The sequence below is a fragment of the Aspergillus brasiliensis genome (genome assembly GCF_001889945.1).
Source record: "Aspergillus brasiliensis CBS 101740 unplaced genomic scaffold ASPBRscaffold_2, whole genome shotgun sequence".
Taxonomy (NCBI): domain Eukaryota; kingdom Fungi; phylum Ascomycota; class Eurotiomycetes; order Eurotiales; family Aspergillaceae; genus Aspergillus; species Aspergillus brasiliensis.
This window is the reverse complement of record NW_027137443.1, coordinates 2,252,550-2,267,485: the sequence shown is the minus strand read 5'-3', so window position 1 is coordinate 2,267,485 and position 14,936 is coordinate 2,252,550. Positions and strand designations below refer to the sequence as shown.

The window sequence follows — 14,936 nt, the reverse complement described above, 5'->3', positions numbered from 1 at the left end:
GAAAATTTTGATAGGGTGAGGTGATTTAACATTTTCGCCCGTGTTCCTGAGCCGAAATTCACTGCTTTGCAGTCCTTTCCCTCAAGATTAATCGATTCAGATTGCAAAAGTACCGCCGTACGTTTTGTTGTGATTCCCCTGTCGTACGATTCAACTGACACAAGAGCAGCCTCGACCACTAATTAGCGATGCGATAGCATCCCTCGAGCACCTCATAGCCACCTTTCCTTCGTCAGCCGGGGGACATTGTCGCCTGAAATGAACACCGAAAATCAAGGCAAACATCTTCCCTCCCTAGCCCCAGGGCCCCGCGGCCCTGTTGCAACTGGATCAACCACCTTGGCCAAGTCGAGGAAGAACTCGACCGCATGTTTGCCATGCAAGCAAGCAAAGCGAAAGGTAATACCTGGATTCTTACCTCTGAGTAAAAAGCAGTGGGAACACAAAGAGGGGGAAAGGGAGAGACACTGTGTGTGCGTGTCTCACCAAATGTGATCTGGGCTTCCCAGGGCCTTTCTTTCGAAGAAGTACCCTGCTTCTTGTGCTCTTCATTTGTGCCTCCACCTCTTCTGCTCTTCTGGCTAACGAAGAGGGATCACAGTGCAGCGGACGCCCACCACCTTGCAAAGCATGCCAAAACACCGGGGGATGCATCTTCGATGAGACGCTCGACCTAAGGCGGAAGGTCGCTGCGAGGCGCACCCAAGGAGAGCTAGAGTACTACCGAGGCCTGTTATACTCGCTTCTCGAGACGCTTCGGTCCTCAGATGAAGACAAAGCCCGGCAGATGTTGGAAAAGATCCGTGGGAATGCTCAATTGAACGATCTCGTGTCTGTTATTGACGCCCCAGTCAATGATTTCAGTGATGCAAGTTCAGAGCACTCCAAAAGCGTCGGACCAGCGGAAGATATCGCATCGCAGCATGAGCGCCCCGTTGTCGACGCCCACTTGCGGATAACAGTGGAAAGACTATGCGATAGTCCCTTGTTTCAGGTACCATCTGGGCCTTGGACGGCTGTTACTAATGATGACCATATTGTTTCGCACCTCATATCGCTATACTTCACTTGGGACCATCCGTTATTGCAGGTCGTGGATCAAGAGATGTTTCTGAAGCATATGACTACCAAAGAAACCGATCCAGAGTGCTGCACCTCGCTGCTTGTGAATAGCATCCTAGCGGTGGCAAGTGTGGGTTGCTTCCATCCTTCTTCCGATTAGCTATTTCTGACCATGACAAGATCTATTCCGACTTTCCAGAAGTGTTCGCTATACCTGACGATGAGACGTCACGGGGGCAGCATTTCTATGCGGAAGCAGAGCGATTGTGGAACGCGGAGGAAGGCCGCGCTTCGCTGGCCAATATCCAAGCTGTGGCTTTAATGAGTCGTTTGTATGACGGTCCCTCTATTTCTAATAACCCAATTCAGGCAAGAACTGACTATCGAAGCTTGAAATTTCAGGGTAAAGACGATTTAAGCTGGCTGATGCTCAGGCAAGCAGTGCAGCTCGCACAGGATTTTGGCATGTTCACGTCACCGAGGATGAGACACCGCCAGTGGGAGAAAATGTCTCCCAGACTGCAGCATGCTTGTGCAATCACTGCTTGGGGTCTCTTCATCTTGAACTGGTATGACGGTATCCGCGACGTAAATCGGCCAAACTAACCGGCTGATTCCTGCAGGCAAACGTCGTTGCATAGTCGCAAGGTTGCAGACTTGAAGCCGCCAAAATATAAACCTTATTCCGTAACTGCTCTCGATGATGATGATGTGATGTGGACACCTTATCCTCGCTTCAATCAGGTTGACCACGCCAAACAACCGGCATATTTACGACTTGTCATGACCAAAATGATCGATTTGACCGAGATTGTCGCAGACATACCGGAGCTGCTGTTTGACAAGGGGCTTGACATGGCAATCGGCGAACTGTGGATAGCGGCAAACAAGAAATGCGTTCGCTTGCAACGATGGCTTGACAGCCTTCCGAAGGACTTTGAAGCCGACGATGAGAAACCACCACAGATCTTATACCTGTAGTATGGAATATAAACTCCCCAGAGCAGATGTGCACACCATCTCTAACTGCCAGTTCAGTATCGGATATCACCATACGATCATGGTCCTGTTTCAATTTTTCCTGGAGCATCAACATTTCGGCCCAGCGTCCCATCCATCAGAATTTGAGCAAGCCAGGTCGAACCAGCTTCGATCGGCGAAGCAAGTTGTCCATTGTCTCCGCTCGTACCATGAATCCTACGGACTGCGACAAATACCCAGGCAGATACTCGAGCCCACCAATACTAGTCTCATTGTCTTTTTAGGTGCCTTAAACGAGGACGATTCGAAGGATGCGTTCGTGGAATTGTGTCGGTTTCTAGTGGCTTTCAGCAAGAGATTCGCGTTAGCTAAGGAGATGCTTCGCAATCTAGAGAGCATCGTTCAGTCCTCGAGGCTCACGTTACCCCCAGAAGCTGTTGCTGTGCTGGATCACAGGGGGCAGGAGACTTCACAATGGCTGTAAGCCCGAGGTGACATAACGTTATTTGCCAGAATGGCATTGTTGCTCCGTTATTGTGTTTGCATCGAATCATATAGAGATATCAGATGGAATGGATAGGAAATGGGAGCCGAAAGGAACAGATTCAATCGGAGGGCATATGATGGGGGAAGTTCAGATCCTGTACCACGAGGGGGGCTCTCATCAGTGTTCATGTGTGTTTCATGAAGAATGCGGCATATCTTTTGAAAGACCACGATAAATCGTCAGTAGAAGACGACAAGGATCTATTCAAATGAGATGCCTCCGAACAGAGACGATGAAATAGATAAGGCATTGACGTGAAGACGAAAGTGGCGTGAGCCAGTGGACGACAGTTTCGAGTTGCAAGACTGAACCCGGAGGACCAGTCCGCCTGCTTTTGGGGGAACCTGTAAAGGCAGGACGGAGCCAGTGATAGCTGGCCCTGCCGGTAGGATAAGTTTTCCGGACCAGCGCACCAATAATTTCCTACGCCTAACACGTCAAGGGCGCCCGCTGGCCTCCCTTCCACCTTCAGAAGTCTATCGCCTCCCCTTCCCGTCGACCAGGAACTTGCCTTTGGTTTTCGGAAAAACCGGTCTTTTTGTGGCCTCCGTCATGTATTAGTACCTTCCGGCAGGGATCTCTTTTATTTGTGCAGCTCAATATAATTCCTAGTGGCTGGCTTTATGTCGACGCATCCCAACTGCTTACGACCGTCCTTGAAATAGGGAAGACAGCTGTTCACGTCTGTGGCCATACCGACCTGCCATGTTAAATAAATACTTCTGGTTCTTCTGGAGGTTACTTTATGGTTTAGCTTCGTCAAGGTATGGTCTTCGTCGTTAGGGTCAGCCGTTCAGGGGAAGAATCACACCCTCCCTCACTCTTTCTCCTTTTCTCAATGCTGCAAATTCAAGTTTTGATATGATGCCTGCTGGAGACGAGGACTCTCTTTCGAGAGACACATCTATTATGTAAGTATGTAGCATCACCGCAGTCAGTCTTGCACGGCATGATCAACCAGCACACGGAGTAGTAAGGTTACTGTTGTCATCCATGTCTAGTTTATAGAGAACTAGAAACTATCTCTACAACTAACTAGTATATCTGTTCTGAAATCATAAATTTTTGGATAATGCAAGAGTACTCAAGTGACTCTTGGAGGTATATAGTAACTATATCAACTTAGGCAGAAACTAAGGAGAGACTCCTCTTATATCAACCGTCTGTGTTGTGTTTTTATAGTTACTCTTTCGTGATCTGATAAGGACAGGGAGGATGCGCCAAGGACAGCCACAACCTTGCCGCCTAAACATGGATACATTTTTGACATAGACTACATGGAATGTCCAACTGCGACATCATGTTATGCTACATATACTACTCCACATATATGTAGTCTTCACGGTGACCCCAGTGAATGGATATATGAATTAGCGGTATTAGCTGACACCTAGGACCTTAGAAACTTGAGGTTATATGCATGCATAGTAACATGCAGCCTTGCCTGGAGTAACTCGATATTTGACCGGCAACCAACGCACGCATACACACACATCTGTTGTACCACAGTGAATCAGCCCGGGAAGCAGTCTGCACCGCCACAATGAAGCATTGGAGCAATGCAAAAGAGGATAACTAATTATGCATTGGAAGAAATAGTCTGTTCAGGTAACATGAATTACGTCGCCAAGTATATACCCCGTCTCCCAAAGACTTAGTATCATCCATTTAAAGGTCTCTTCAAACTGTACGGAGTACAACAGTAGCAACGGGCATCTTACTTGGGAGGTGAATACCCCTTGGGTGGCGCTGTGGCTGAGACTACATCTGGACCATGGTCTAGCCCGACTCATTTTCCCAACATTATGTTCCTTACCAGTATCAGAATGTTCTCCTTCCTCTCCCCGCACCGTTCAACGGATATACTCCGTACTCGGTAAAGAAAATAGGGGAGGGATTTAATTTTCCCTAACTATTCTTAGAGCGAACGGGGGAATCTCAAGAATGGATCGGCCACAGATCATCAACCATAGTCCGCGAGTTTTGATAGTACCGGGTTTCTGCGTTGTGCAAGGCGGGGGCGATGGCCTTGCCTTTGGGGTCTGAGCTGACCTTATCATAGATGCTAATTCGTAGTATCACGAAGCGCTAACGTGTTATCGTTAACGTTACTGGGGTAGTACCTAGTAACTAGGCGTCTAGGCCGATTAAGACGCCCTGGCAACTTTAGTCTGCTCTTGGAAGGTTGAACACAATGCATACCAGAGGGGGGGAAAATGCCTCAAATGATGCAATGCAGAAAGAACATCAGCTGTGACAGTAACTAATCATACCTAGCCATTACTGTCATTCATGCATAGGGCAAGTCTCATTTGAGAGACTTGGGCTTTGTTGTTAATCAGCTATTATTGGTGGATTACCGTCAGCTGAACGATGATGCCTGGGTGACTAACAGTTTGTACGTAGTCTTCTTTATCTATCTATCTAGCTAGCTAGCTAGCTAATATGATTATCTATCTAAAACGATGACCATGAACATCCTGTGCAAAGGTCATGATGGAACCCCCAAGGGTCTAGTGGAACGTGTCTCAAAAGAAAGGGAGAGGAAATGGAATAATACACACTGATACAGAAAGAAAAAAAAAATGGGAAACCTAAAAATGACTCCTGATCCCAGCGGGGTCCTCTGCCACCGCCTCAACAATAAATGCAACAAACAGCGTCGGTTGGCTCACAGCCCAGATACGGTTACCATACGGTTTCCATGAGGGGAAAGGGGCGGTATCATGCCGTCAGAGCACGTCACGCGATGGGGCGGTGGGCCGTGGCAGGAAGAAAGCGGTTAGGCTGGCTGTTACGGCCACTTTGCGGGAATCAAGAGTCATACATCATCCCCATAACTAGTTACTTAGTTAACTAGTAGTTATCTTGCAAGGCCTGACCGTCTTCTGCTGCCAAGCTGCTGCTCCTCCTCCTACTACTTGCTACTGTTTCTATTACTTCACTATCATCCTCATTCCCCCTCCTCAAGACACATTCTCTCGTATATTTCCATCTTGCCTCAGCAACATATTCCTATTCATCTGCTGGTTTCTCCCAGAATTGACTTTCCCCACCCCCGTTCCTCATCCCATTCTAGAGCTCGAGTTGAGTCCTCCTTCCATCATTGCGTCAACGCTTGTTATTCTTGCCAGGTAAGCGAATCAATTCTATGTCCCTTATCATTCACTGCAATTGGTGTTCCTCTCTCTGTCGTTCCAATCTTCTTGAAACGGCTTCCTCTCCGCCTTCAGAAGTCTGTTGGGCAAGGCCAAGACAACAAAGAATGAGAGCGGCTTCGCATGGCACCTATCTTATCAACCTGCTTCCGGCGACATATGTACAATCCCTGCGCCAGTTCGCCTCGTGCCCTCTTCTGCAGCTCCTAGGCTAGCTCCTCTACTAGCTAGATAGTGCTCTCTTCTATCTTTCCAGTGGGAGCACGTCCCTCCAGACCGAACACCGCCCCTGCATCCTGTCCTGTTTCCGTGACCTATGCACAGCTGCCCTGTGCTAGCTCCAATTCAAACCCAACCCTGACCACTTCCCCGCCATCGAGATTCAAAGGCTCATGTGACACTTGTTCGTTGCTTGATTTCAATGCTCCGATGTGACTGATGATTGTTAGAATTGATTCACAGTATTCACCGAATCCATATACATCAGACCAACCAGACAATCATGTCGAGTCAACCAGCCCCAGTCGTCCCTCCCCGACCGTCAAGATCACCCCAAGGCCTTGCACCTCCCTCAGCAGACATGCCCAGGATCCCTCCTCGTCCTACCCACCGCATTGAGCGCTCCGTGTCTCCCTACCGCGATAGCTATGCACCTTCTCCCTTGAATGAGCTGCCCAATGGTTCGGGTATGAAGCGTTCCCCGTCGACCGATTTGCCTCCTCGTCCTCCGAGTGTCACAATCCCCTCTTTGGGTGAAGAGGGTATCGAGTACGAAGACTTGGATGTTGGCAACGTCTCCGACACCCACCAGTCGACCCCCGCGGAAACACGCAACGTGGGAAGCGATCTCAAGCTCCATGCGCCAAGGCCATCATTACCCTCCTCCAGCGCCAAGGCCAAGGTGCAAGCTGTCACACGTACAGATTCTCGTCAAGCTGCTGCAGCCGGTCTGGGCCGTGCCGGGTCTCCTCTTCATGATGATCATGCCGAAAGGCCCACTCGCTCATTGCATTCGCGCGCGAGTGGCTCACGCGCTGAGTCTTCAACCGCGTCCGCAGATCGCCGAGAGTCACTCCACGGTGATGAACACGGAATCCCGGAGATTGGGCAGAGAGTCCCCATGTACCCCAACGCGGGCGATGTCCAGGCTCCGTCTCCCAGTCCATATGTCGCAGAGCACCCGCAACAACGCGCAGGTCGGAGTCACCACCGAACCCGTAGTGGTCGCGAGGCCTCTCTGCCACCCGGAAGTTATGGCCTCCATGGACACGGTGTACCCACGAACGACAAGTTCGAGAAAGCGTGGTATGAGAAGCACCCTGAAGAATATGTCAAGGAAGAACAAGGCCAGTATGGTCCCGGTGTGGGCACTCCTAGACCAGATTGGGCTTTGAGCAGCGATGACCTGAACAAGATTGTTCGTGGTTCTGCCGTCACTGGCTCTGGACTCGGTTCGTTATACAACTAATACACGCTAATAAACGGAACTATGGTGCTGATGATGATGTCTAGGTACCTCGCCTGCTGTGGCGGGAACCCCAGAGGAGGAAGTCGGTTATATTGCCTCTGACGAGTATACGCATCGTCGTCCGGCATATGAATCCCCACTTCGCAAGTCGAGTTTACCAGTCGCAGAGTCTCAGGCACAGCAGGAAGACGCGGCGGAAAAGGATGCAGGCGAGAAGCCAGAAGAACCTCGAGTGATCCATGTTGACGAGCCCTATCACCACTTGCACCATCCCGATGGTTTCGCTCAAACTCCGGATCCGGAAGAGCTCAACCGCGGTGCTACTGATTTTAATGAAGACGACGAGCCCATATTGGCTGCCGATGAAGTGCGTCCCGAGTCGGCGTTTCAGCATCCCGCTGTCTCACCCTCGTTTGACAGGAGTGGTAGTGTCGATTATGAAGGCAGAAGTCACACACCTAGTGCCACGCACAGCAGATCTAACAGCAGGGCTGCTAGTGTACAGAGTGGCATGCCTGCTTTGACACGATATGACTCGCGCGAAGAGCACGGGGGCGTCTACACCCCCCTTGAAGATGTCGAGGAATACGAGCCCTTGTTCCCTGAGGATGACGCGAAGGACAAGAAGACTGTCTCGACTGCAGAGCGCTTTAAGCAGCGTCCAGAGCTCAAACATAGGTTCCCTAGCCAGGATATCTGGGAGGACTCGCCCAACAGTCTGCAGCTGCACGCCACGGTGTCTACCCCGGAGGGCCCCAAGCAGGAGGCGTTCGAGACTCCGGAGCAAGAGTCGTTCCGTAGGAGCCACGCGAGTCACTTGGATCCCCATCAGGTCGCGTCGCAGATCTTGGAGTCTGAAGAGCATGATGAGAAGCCACCCGCTCGACCGGAAGTGGCCAAGCAGAGATTTCCCAGCCGTGACATCTGGGAGGATGCGCCTGAAAGCCATACACTAGTGACGACCATAGAGCCGGCAGAGGAAGAGGTCAAGAGTCCGGAAGTTCCCTCGAAGCCGAGCATTCCCTTACGTCCCCAGAAACGCCCGCAGCAAGCCCCAGCAGTGGATGCGTCAGCGAAGCCGGTCACTTCGCCTACTGAAAAGCGTCAACCACCGGTAATCCCGGATAGACCCAAGCCTCAAATTCCAGCTCGTCCAGCCAAGCCTATTACTCGTGCAAGCCCCGAAGAGTCAAAGGATATAGCCGCCAAGCCCAAACCGGCCGTGCCAGCGCGTCCTGGCGGCAGCAAGATTGCTGCTTTGAAGGCAGGATTCCTGTCGGATCTGAACTCACGGTTGCAGCTTGGGCCGCAGGCCCCTCCCAAACCTCAGGAGAAGCAGAAAGAGGAAGAAGCGGCCCCAGTAGAAAAACAACCTTTGAGTGATGCTCGGAAGGGCCGCGCTCGTGGACCCGCGCGGAGAAAGCCTGCCGTTGAGAAATCCAGCACGAGGTTACCCACTATCCCTGAGGTCAAGATCACCACAACGTGGAATGTCTGGCAAGTTGGTGAAGATGGTAATTTGGTCGTTGGATCTGAAGCCAACCCTGCTGCTTCTGATACCAAGCCCGATACCATGGCTCCGGCGATTGCAAAGAACGCCGCCGGTGAATCTGTTGATCCACAGCCATTGCCGGAGAAGGAAGACCAAGCCCCAGCTTCACCGGAAGACACAGCGGTCACTGAGTCCAAGGAACCTACATTCACCGAGGCTGCCCACACAATACCAACAACCGACAGTGCGGCTGAACCAAGCCCCGCTGTTGAACCTGTGGTGAAGGAAGATGTCCCCATCGCCAAAGAGACCTCATCTCCTGAGCAAGACGTCGACAACGTCGCCGAAACCCTAGCTGCCTCTGCGGACGGCAAACGGCCTTCGGAAGGTGACATTGGCGAGACCCAGTGAAGTACCGGCTATTGACAGTTCTGCTTCTGCATGTTGCTTTCTCTTTCTTTTCATTTGTTTTCTTAGCTTTCCTTGAGACACTCTTGCACCCCACACCGTCTTGTTTCACTCCCTCGATAGCACATACACGCATAGTACTACTATACCTCTGTGCAGTAGCTATAGAGCAACAACGACAACAACCACCGCCTCCACCACCACCAGTTGACAAGCGTAAGTACATCTAGCTAGCTAGCTTGAGTGCCTGCCCACTTCCAGCAGTTCTATTCCGTATCCATCCGTTCATTCGTTCGTACATTATTCTTTTGGACGTTTGTGTGAAGCGCGGCGACACATAGCACCCGCCCATGGTGGTGGTACTTTTACTAATTATCCTTCCTTCACTGGCCGAAGTTCAATACTCTACTTACTCACTGATCACTCTTATAATAATACTACAGAGATAAGGGAGATAAGGGGTTATTTAACTCCTGTGAATCCAAGAGCTGTTAGGTTACTGTAGTATCTACTAGTTAGTATGAATCCTGTGGCTCGTAGCAATGACTGTAATTGATTGTTTGAAATAATGACGCATGCATGCATGTGAGTATGCTAGTAGCTAGTAACTTAGGTTATGTCTGGATTAATTACATACAGTAAGGAAGGAAGGAAGGCTAAAGAGACTGAGCAAATGGGTAAGCAAACTTGAGAGAGTTTGGCAAATTCAACTTGAAACAGGAGGAAAAGCAAAAAGTTGTCTGTCCATCAAGGCTGCTTTTGGAGTTCAATCGCTTGCTTCTGGACAGGCGGACAAACTGGAGAATGTCAAAGACGGCATGTATATATGACGGCGCATGACTGTGAAAACAAAACAGATTATGGTTTTTTTTTTTCTGGAAAGGTTTCATTCAGGGTTCAATTTCCCTTTTTGGTATCTGGATCTGATTCTCACTCTGCCATTCTTTGTTTGATATGGAGAAGCGACGGTATGGAATAAATTGGATTAGATGTCTGGTTTTGTTTTTGTTTTTGGTTTCTTCTCTCTTGTTTTATATCTCTAGGTGATTTGGGGTATCATGTTTACTCTCAGTGGCTAGTAGCGAGGTTTGACTAGTGAGCTTGGGGAAGCACGAGCAGCTGTTCCGGCAAATGTCGAGTAGTAGTCCAAAATGCGTGAAGGGCAAAGTCCAGCCCATTTAACTATTAGGCAAGTTCTTCAAGTCACCCTTCCCGTCCTTGATCCACTCGGGATCGATTAGGCGCTCTCTCTCAGCATATAGCTGCTTGTAAGCACCGCGGATCGTACCATCGCTGACATGCGCCACCTGGGAAATCTCCTTGGCGGTCTTGCCATGTCCCATCAGGTACGAAGCCATGTAAATGCAGGCTGCCACAATGGACAGGGGAGAACGCCCAGCCAAATCTCCCATCGTTGTCACGCGATCGGAAAGTGCAGAGGAGACGCTGGTAACCTGGAATGGCAGATCCAGAAGGTTACAGAAACGGTTGCAGAGGTCACTGGGCTTGGTGGACGTAGTTGCGGTGTATGTGTCATTGGGGTCAGGTACACCTCCGCTAGAGACCACAGCGTTGATACGCTCGAGGTTCTGCGCGGTGAAGAACTTCTCCAAAGCCTTGTAGATACGCCCGATTTCCTTTCTTGTAACCTTGGTCACCGCGAAGATTTCGGTGAAGGTGCGTGGCACCTTGCACTGGCGACAGGCAATGAATATACAACCTGCGATGATCACGTCCTGAGACTTTCCCTTGAAGGCCTTGGCATCATCCACAATCTTGAACAAGTACTTCGCTGTATCTGCCACGTTTTTCTGTATGTTGAAACCATCGCAGAGAGCACCAATCTCCTTGTAGGCTGCCAGGAGAGACTTGTTGGCCTTCTCACTCGACTGTTTGTTCTGAGCCCGATAAAGGTCGCGAACGCGGCCCGACCCACCACTAGCGATTTGGGTCTCCAGTTGATCACCGTTGAGTAACGGGTTCATGGCATCTCCAACACGAGAAGGGTCATCGTTGTTCTGATCGTCGTTGGAGAATGTACGCCATTCTGAGTGCATGTCGATTTCCCGATCAGCAAGCACCAATCCACACGAGCCGCAAACAGTTTCGTGGGAGCCAGGGAACTCGAGATTCGGAGGAACTTCTTTGCACTCGGGGCAAATGACGTGGGCTGAAAGGTTCTTCTTCCATTGACCCGGTTCAGCCCTAGCTGCAGCAGGGGAAACGGCAGCCATATTGAAAGGTACTGCGGCAGAATCTGGATGTTGTCGTATGGCTATTCAATGTTGCGATTCTCGCGGATAGTCGAGATATTCGTAGATGCAAGACACCTTTGAGTGGCGAACGAAGGCTCACGACCAAAGTCTGTCGAAAAGACTCTGTGAACCGGCGTGCTCGGTGTAGCGGCGAGAAAGGATGGGACAGCAGCGGGGCAAATCGCTCAGAGTGATCTGCAATCACGTCTCCACGTCACTGCCTTTGTACTGATGTTAGCCTGAAAGCCCCAAGCATATCTGAACAACAACTCCAATGGGAGACGATGCAGGAGATTCCCGAGTGAAAACTACATGATGCATGACATTCGGTGAAGGTTGACCGGTAGTCACCAACATGCAGTTTGTCCTCGAGGGGATCAGGTTCTATAAGCTAGCGCTTTACCTTTCCGGGCAGGTGAAGGACTCTTGGTCCTGCCAAAGTTCCCAGAGTAAAGCACTGAAGTACTCGGTGATCTCCTTCTCCAGCGTATTCCCCGAAACCTCGAAGCCAAACTTGCCCGACCGCGATGGAACCAGTCAAGGTCTCTCCGTGAGGGTCGTATCACGAAAAAGTGTCGCAGAGCAGACAAGGAAGGCCTTGCGGAAGAGGTGGCTGGGAGGTTAGAAAGGGAGGGGAACAAAGAACGACGAGAGAGAGAAGAGAGGAAAGGAAGAGAAGCGAAAGAATTGAGGTTGAGGGGCGAAGCGGACAGAACCCAGCTTGGAGATGCACCTGACTTGGACGTCGCAGCCGCCCTGCTGAGTCAGCCGCCAAGCCGAAGGCTCCCGAACAAACGTCGAACTTCCAACATCGGCTTCAATCAGCACTTGCTCTCCTCGCAGAAACCCACCTTCCTCCAACCCCCCTCATCTATCACCCCGCCGCGATGATGTCCCAGACTCTCAGAGCGTCGGTAAGCTTATGACACACCTGCCATTTACCCCCCAACTCTCACGGATGACATGGTGACTGACCCTGTTTGGTAGCGCTCTCTCTTCTCCCACGTCTCTCGGCAACAGGTTTCCTCTGTTTCTCGCCGCACTTTCCTGACCTCGGCTGTTCGTCAGGGTATGTGACCCTCTTCATACAGTGTGGAATTCAGTTTTATCAAGAATACTACACGAATTCGGCAATGTAGCCGTATATATGAGGCATCTACGGTATTCTAACGTCTTGCAGCCGACCCTGTCCAGGAGCTCTACCTCCGCGAACTCCGTGCCTACAAGCCCACCCCCGTCAAGCCCGGTGACGCCGACGCTCACGTTCAGAAGTTCGCTGTTCCCGCTGCCCCCCAGTCCCCCGAGGAGGCCAACCTCGCCAATGAGCTGAAGTCCTACGAGAGCCAGGAGGTCGAGGTTGAGGGCCAGGCCGCCGCTGGTGAGGCCGCTCCCGTTGAGGAGAGCTGGTTCGAGGAGGAGCCGGAGGAGGCCCCCGCTGCTCACTAGGTATCTGTTGTTTCACCGACAAGATAAGGGAGAGTCGGGGCTTATAGACAATGGGATGGACTTAATGTGATATCCTCCGCTGTTTGAGTCCTGGAGTAACTTCTGTAAATTAAACCTACTTTGAGCACATGAACTTTTCTTTTTTCCTCCAAGCTCTTCAAGTCAAGTATGTTTTGCATCCTTTCGGAACATAATCCGGAAGGGTTGTTGTTGAAGAAAGACGAGTGGAAGTGGGAGTAGTTTGGCCAAAGCGGGTACCCCGAGCGCAGAAAATGGCCTCAGGCGACCGTGGCGCGGGCGGGTTTGATATATCCGACCGTCCGAATTTCTCCTGATTGATAACTGGTAGATTGATCCCAGCACGCCACTTGAGACCGCTGTCCGGAGTACAGCGGGCATGGTACAGCCAGGCAAATTGAAACTCGCCTCCTGCAATGATGACCTTAGTGTGCGACGTGTGGTGGAAGTTGCAAATCCATCTGGTACATTTGGTCAAGTGCACATGGGCGCCGGTGACCGGATGGAAGGATAGGACAGCTCTTGATCTTCCCAAGGGTATGCAACTTCATCTACCTTACTTCGGGCTGAGAGACGATCATAACGTGTCCTTCTTCATCGGGCTTATAAAACATGCAATACGAATCATCGTTGTTAGTAATGTGTTGGTAAGATCTGTCCATGCAGGGGATTTAGCGTTAGTTGTTCTACAGTGAGTGGGAAGCGTGAGATATGACAGCTCCAGCCAGGAGTGTTTTCCCAGACCGCTAGACTATCAGAGCTCAGCCTTCTGATTGAAAGACAGATACGATAATTAATCTGTCTTGGTCTATATGTCTGTCTGTCTACATCACACTATGAGGTTGTTGCAATCGGGTCTCCTTTTCAACACATAGGGCTCATACTTACGGCCATACCTGCAGGGTCGATCTGGGAAATGATTGAGCGATCGATGGCCTGTCAGTCAAAGTAATTCTCAATTTCTCATACTCCAGGCCAGGAAACGGTGGCAGGGATGTAATGGCTGGCTGAGCCACTTCATCCCCCGGTTGTTATCAACAGAATGACGTTGGCCAAATGGAATGAGAGCGGGAGTCTCCAGGTGGACCGCTTATAGCTGTACAACATTCCTTCGGAGGATTGAATTGGCAGGAATTCACATCTGTCTTATGGAGGATCATGGAAATCCACTTAAATTAAGATTTGATTAGCGACCTGACTATTCCCAGAGGATGCTGGATTGAAGGTTTTGAGTTGCGGTGGTACTGCTGGAGATCCGATCCAAGTATATTTGGTGGTACCAAACAAACAATGAATGGTAAGTTACGGCGCGGACGGTGAAGGCCAAGTTCACCCAGAGATACTTATTTACTTGACTACTTAGTTAACTTTCCTTACAAAGCAGGGGCAGACATCCATCATCCACGCCCCCGGTTGATAGCAAGTCCCTTCTACACAAACAGCTCTTGAATAATATATCTACTAGATGTAACTAAGTAGCTCTTCACTCCTTTCTCCCCAGCCTGACTAAACCATTCACTATGCCAAGTCGAGTGCGCGCGGCTTTACTCACAGTGTTTCACAATTACCCCATATGGTAACCAAACAGGGTCTAATATCAGGGTCCTGCCAAGATCCCAGCCCTCCTCCTGTACGAAATAGATAACTACAATCATGTCACTTACTACTACTAATAATAACGCGGGAGAATGTTCCACTTCCCACCCACTGCGCCCCTCGGACGAGTCAGCACAACCCTTCCCACAAACGCTTCGCATTGCCCAACTCGGGGGCCAGGACGAGGATCCAAAACTCTACTGCGTACCCAACCTGTTCCTGCAAGCTGCTGTTGGACGTGCATGCAGCCTCAAGAAGGATCGGAGCCCGGAGCTCAGCGAGATGGGATGTAAGTATGGTACCGTCACACTTACAGTTTTCCTTCATCAATAGTCGCAATGCTCCAAACCCCCCTCTCTCCACCCTTTTGTTACCATAGCCACCTACCACTTGAACCTAAGTAGGCACAAGGACCAAGACAGTGGGGTTTGGTCTTTTTTTATTCATAGTAAAAGTTCAGCCTGGAGGATGGGCTCGTCATGACGCGATTATCGAATTCTCTTCA

At 50.5% G+C, this 14,936-nt stretch overlaps 5 protein-coding genes across 5 annotated transcripts; 4 read left to right on the top strand and 1 right to left on the bottom strand.

Moving 5' to 3' along the window:
- Positions 1-258: 258 nt before the first annotated feature.
- Positions 259-2,527, top strand: ASPBRDRAFT_192355 (putative C6 transcription factor; the record flags this gene model as incomplete). Its single annotated transcript, XM_067620471.1, has 6 exons — positions 259-399; positions 602-1,192; positions 1,243-1,394; positions 1,452-1,631; positions 1,686-2,042; positions 2,101-2,527. The coding sequence occupies 6 exons, from the start codon at positions 259-261 to the stop codon at positions 2,525-2,527; spliced, it is 1,848 nt and encodes a 615-aa protein (XP_067483436.1).
- A 3,723-nt stretch (positions 2,528-6,250) lies between these two features.
- On the top strand, positions 6,251-9,119 carry ASPBRDRAFT_118263 (uncharacterized protein; the record flags this gene model as incomplete). Its single annotated transcript, XM_067617158.1, has 2 exons — positions 6,251-7,199; positions 7,261-9,119. 2 exons carry the CDS (start codon positions 6,251-6,253, stop codon positions 9,117-9,119), a joined length of 2,808 nt encoding a protein of 935 aa, XP_067483435.1.
- A 1,175-nt stretch (positions 9,120-10,294) lies between these two features.
- ASPBRDRAFT_117945 (transcription factor SUA7) lies at positions 10,295-11,350 on the bottom strand (the record flags this gene model as incomplete). The annotated part of the gene is made up of 1 exon (XM_067617134.1): positions 10,295-11,350. One exon carries the CDS (start codon positions 11,348-11,350, stop codon positions 10,295-10,297), a length of 1,056 nt encoding a protein of 351 aa, XP_067483434.1.
- An 854-nt stretch (positions 11,351-12,204) lies between these two features.
- On the top strand, positions 12,205-12,899 carry ASPBRDRAFT_72201 (ATP synthase subunit H). Its single transcript, XM_067629157.1, has 3 exons — positions 12,205-12,285; positions 12,359-12,440; positions 12,552-12,899. The coding sequence occupies exons 1-3, from the start codon at positions 12,259-12,261 to the stop codon at positions 12,815-12,817; spliced, it is 375 nt and encodes a 124-aa protein (XP_067483433.1). The 5' UTR covers positions 12,205-12,258; the 3' UTR covers positions 12,818-12,899.
- A 1,567-nt stretch (positions 12,900-14,466) lies between these two features.
- Positions 14,467-14,936, top strand: ASPBRDRAFT_38592 (uncharacterized protein). Its single transcript, XM_067623965.1, has one exon. The coding sequence runs from the start codon at positions 14,489-14,491 to the stop codon at positions 14,762-14,764; it is 276 nt and encodes a 91-aa protein (XP_067483432.1). The 5' UTR covers positions 14,467-14,488; the 3' UTR covers positions 14,765-14,936.